Source organism: Bactrocera latifrons, unplaced genomic scaffold (genome assembly GCF_001853355.1).
Source record: "Bactrocera latifrons isolate USDA-ARS-PBARC rearing strain unplaced genomic scaffold, ASM185335v1 scaffold_120, whole genome shotgun sequence".
NCBI classification, from domain to species: domain Eukaryota; kingdom Metazoa; phylum Arthropoda; class Insecta; order Diptera; family Tephritidae; genus Bactrocera; species Bactrocera latifrons.
The window spans coordinates 270,170-274,824 of record NW_017534631.1 but is presented as its reverse complement, the minus strand read 5'-3'; the positions used below and the strand labels follow the sequence as shown (position 1 = coordinate 274,824).

Below are 4,655 nucleotides of genomic sequence, written 5' to 3'. Positions count from 1 at the left end.
CGATTTATCAATAAAATTCAACTTTTATGAATTTGTACACCATAACGTTTATGTGGCTTAATTGTGTGAGCACAAGTGTATGTAGATATAGGCCAGCAACCAATAACACTGGTAAACAAAAATCCATTTGTTTTTGTGACATGAACAGAACAACAAAGTGTTTATTAAGTAAAAATTGCCACAAATGCTATGAGGATTTTTGTTTAAAACCAAACAGCGATAGATATATTATTGTTATATTATTTTATTAAACAAAGAATAAGTTAAAATGTTACTGTCGATGTTTTTCGGCGCTATTTTGTTTTTGGTGCATCCCTTAACAATGTCAAAGCAGTAATCGGCAAACAAACTGGCACCCCACTTGCCTTGGTACCGTTTCTCCATAGCAGTCCATGTATTATTGGAACCATGTTCTTCACTTACATCCCCTAAATTTTCGGGGCAAAAATCCAGATGGGAGTCAAGAAAGTGAATTTTAAGAGACATGTTGCAACCCATTTTTTAAAGGCAGTAAATAGTTCAGTCACCAGATCTTTGTAATTGTCAGCTTTCACATTTGCAAGAATATTTTTAGCAAAGCTTTTAAAGGCACTCCAGGCTCGTATTTCAGTTTCATTGCGCATTTCCTCAAATGTTTTAGCTTTCATTAGTTCTCTTATTTGCGGACCCACAAATATGGCCTCCTTAATTTTTGCTTCACTAACTCTTGGAAATTTTTGTTTCAGATACAAGAACCCTCATCCATTTCAGTCCATTGCCTTAACAAAATTCTTCATTAAACCCAATTTAATACGCAAAGGTGGTAGTAATACATTTTTGGGATCAACTAGAGGTTCACTGGTTACGTTTGTTTTTTTTTTTTTTGTCCCGGATTAAGTGCCTGACGTAGTGGCCACTGCTTGTAGTGGTCATGTGAATTTGCTGAATAGTCAGAAGTTACACGAAGGTAAATCAACATACATATATGCATATGTCCTATCTCGAACAACATTCTGGATATAACACTACACACTAGCACAATAAGCAATGTTGAAGATTTGAAGATGCTTCGTACACACTCGTTCTCTGTCCATAGCTATTTAGGATTTCAAATAAATTCCTTAGCCCTCAATAAAAGTGTAACTTTCAGTAATCATAATAACACGGGATTTGTTCGAGTATTATGAAACTTAACTAGACTCAAAACGCCCGGATTTCTTAACTAGACACGGCAAAATAATTTTCCATCATGACAAGGTTCGGCTTCATGTTACCAAGCGCTTAAAAACTATTTGGAAAACAGGCAGTGGGAAGTTTTGCTACACCCTCCTTGTAGCCCAGACCTTGACCTATCTGACTACTATTTATACTGATCGTGCAGAAAGCCCTCTCTGGAATAAGGTTCACGTCAGAGCTGGATCAAAAATCGGTTTGATTAATTCTTAGCCAGCAAGTCAGTGCAGTTCTTTCGAGAAAAATGTTATGGCTTGAGGTGGGTAATACTTTGAATAATACTTTTGTATATGATTTTCTTAAATAAACGTTCATATTTTGAAGGGGGAAAAAAAAACGAAAAAAGAAAAAGAAAAAATAACGAAAAAAAAACAAGAATATAGTTATTAACCGAATATAATATAGCGGGTTTTCAATGAGGAAACGAAGGCATATTTTTCCCGCTCTTTTGACATTTCTTTTCAGTAAGGTATGCCATTTCATCATGGAAAGATATGAGATGAAACGACTTAAAATTTTTAAAATTTACTACCAAAATTCAGAGTCAATTTATGGTCGTCATAATCGTCTTATCAGATCAAGAATTGAGCGTCTAGTGGAAAAATTTTAATACACAGGCACAGTAAAAATGTTAACCTGCCAATAAGACAAAGAAGTACCCGTAGTGTCGAGAATATTGGTGCCGCAAGCGTATCAATTAAATAAGATCCAAATCAGTCTCTTACACGTCGTTCTTAAGCGTTGGGCATCTCTGTGACGTCGTTGTGGCGAATTTTGTGAGAAGATCGTGGCCTACATCCTTACAACATCAAATTGACGCAAGAACTGAAGTCCCTGGACCAGCAGAATTGTTGTATGTTCGTGAATTGGACAGAGCAACAAGTTCAAAATGATCCGGAATTTCATAGAAAAATCATCTTCAGCGATGAGGCTCATTTCTGGCTGAACAGCTTCGTCAATAAGCAAAATATGCGTTATAGGTCAAGTATCAGTCCACACGTACACCATGAGTCACCATTGCATTCCGAAAAAATTACGGTTTGGTGCGGTTTATGGGCCGGCGGTATCATTGGGGCGTACTTCTTCCCAGCACGTTACTGTGAATGAGAATCGTTACCGCTCAAAGATAACCGAATATTTTTGGCGCGACTGGGATGATATTGACTTGGACAATATGTGGTTCCAACAGACCGGCGCCGCAAGCCACACAGTGAATGTCACAATCGATTTGTGGAAAACCAAGTTTGGTGATCGTGTCATGAAATGTCCCAGTCATCAATTGGCCCCCCAAGATCGTGCGATTAGTCTATAGTCTAAAATTGGGTTTGGCGTCTGGACTTCTGCAAGCGTGCCCGTGGTGACCATGCAAAAGAAAACGGGTTCCATACATAATGGCATCCGATGTACTTTCACAGGAATAATAAATTTAAATTAAAAAAAAAAAAACTTTTGTAGCGCTCTTATTGAAGAACCAAGTTATTTTTCAACGACTGGGTATATAGTACATATATTCCAATTTTCATAAATTCGGAGTCGCTTCTTTGGGTGAAAAGAACGTTGCAAAATTGCTGATCGATACTTTATAAGCTGAAGGACTATATATATATATGTATATATATATATATGTGTATAAACAGACAGACAAGGCTAAATCTAATCAGCTCCTCACGGATCCCCGACGTTTTCTTCGGTGTGTTAGAAATTTATATACCCTGGTCAGGGTATACAATTTTAAAAAATACCACTATAAAATGTTGTAAACTGAAAGTTAACTCTGAACAATCGGTATGTTATTTTCAAAGCCATATTAGAAGTTCATATAAAATATTAAATGATTGCTCAATAAAAGTGCCGCGAAGGATCATAAATTTTAAAAGTAATAAAAATTATATAAACTTTCCACTCAAAGCACTTCAGTAATAATTATTGAAGGTATTTTATTATTTTATTTTGTAACTCATTAATATTGTTGTCGTAAAAGTTTATTAACCTAAATGTTTTTGGCAAATATTTAATGCAAAAAAGTCACATTTTTAACAGTTACAAGCGTTTAAATGAATTTCTTTTCGACGGAAGTGTTAACAACAGTTATATAGGAAATATTAGCACTCTATAATGTGTGAACAATACACAACAACACCAACAAACACATGTAAACGGGTGCCTTTTCACAGGTTCGCTGGTAAATAACAAGCGAAATTGAGGGGAAATAAATGTATATTTGTAAATAAATATGCATACATATATTTATATGTATTATTAATAATATGATGTGTATAAGTAAGACTACAATAAAAGCCCATATAATGGAAAGTGTGCCTGGGTGTGGTACTTACAATATCCAATGCGTTAATTGTTGTATCGTCACGACTAGCAGCCAAACAACCGTCTTCTAAACCTCCATCACACATTCCTGAAAGCAAGGCGTATAATAATTGTTGAAAAGTTTTTTCTTTAGAGAAATCTATAAATAATTGTTATTATTTGTACACACACTTTATTACCTTGAAATGCAGCCATAGAACGCGCCGCACGCAAAAACATTAACAAATCGCCATCGGCCACAATGCCAGGACTCCATCTTGATTCTTCTAATTCACGTTCGTCGCTCTCTTTGTCAACGGGGAAGCTTGAAATTGGATTATAATCGGGCAATTTTGCCTTTTGTGTCCATAAAACAATTACGCAATTAGTAAAACTTATATGCATTGTTAAGTGTTAATTAATATTTGTTTATGTATTTTTTTTTTTTTTTCATTTACTTTTTACGCCTTTCTAAGTGATTTACCTTAGATTAGCATTTAGTTAAAATATATTTTATATTATGTACATTATTATTGCTTCATTAATAGTTATTTATTGGTATTTGTTATAAATTACTATATTTTATTATACAATTATCTCGTTTACACAACAGCAACAACAACGAAAAAGTCTACTATCATTAAGTTACACTCTGCTTCTATATATCATATATTTACGCTTATGTACATACATACGTACACATACATATGTGTATATTTTTAGATATGTATTTGTAATGAGTGATTAATGTTTGGATGGGAGGACGACTGGGGTCGGTTGATTCGGATTGGGTATTATTGGAACCCATTTGCTTTGTTGGCAGGCGGAAAGTCGCAACTTATTTTGCGAACGGGTTAAGCAACTTTATTAATGTACTAATTGTCAATTATCGTGAGCCAATTATAGGGGAAAATAATACTATGCGTACACATGCATACATACATATGAACATATATAGCATGTGCGTTGATATCAATGATGAGAGAATGAATGAATGAATGAAATGTTTAGCCAAATTTGAAAAAAAAAAGCTAAAACGACATCTAAATTACGCTCAAAAAAATAGTTAAACAAAACATAATATAAATATAAAAGAATAATAGAAATGTAATGTATGAAAAACATAAAACTTATGTACA

The 4,655-nt window shown here is 34.3% G+C and overlaps 1 protein-coding gene across 6 annotated transcripts in view; it reads right to left on the bottom strand.

Annotated features, from left to right (window-relative positions):
- LOC108978352 (arginine-glutamic acid dipeptide repeats protein) overlaps positions 1–4,655 on the bottom strand; it is a 57,042-nt gene that overhangs the window by 18,288 nt on the left and 34,099 nt on the right. For all 6 annotated transcript variants that reach the window (XM_018948584.1, XM_018948588.1, XM_018948587.1 and 3 more), the window contains 2 exons: positions 3,717–3,873; positions 3,549–3,625 (listed from right to left, as the gene is read on the bottom strand). In XM_018948584.1, coding sequence (XP_018804129.1) covers positions 3,549–3,625; positions 3,717–3,873 — 234 coding nt within the window. The remainder of the gene's footprint in view (positions 1–3,548; positions 3,626–3,716; positions 3,874–4,655) is intronic.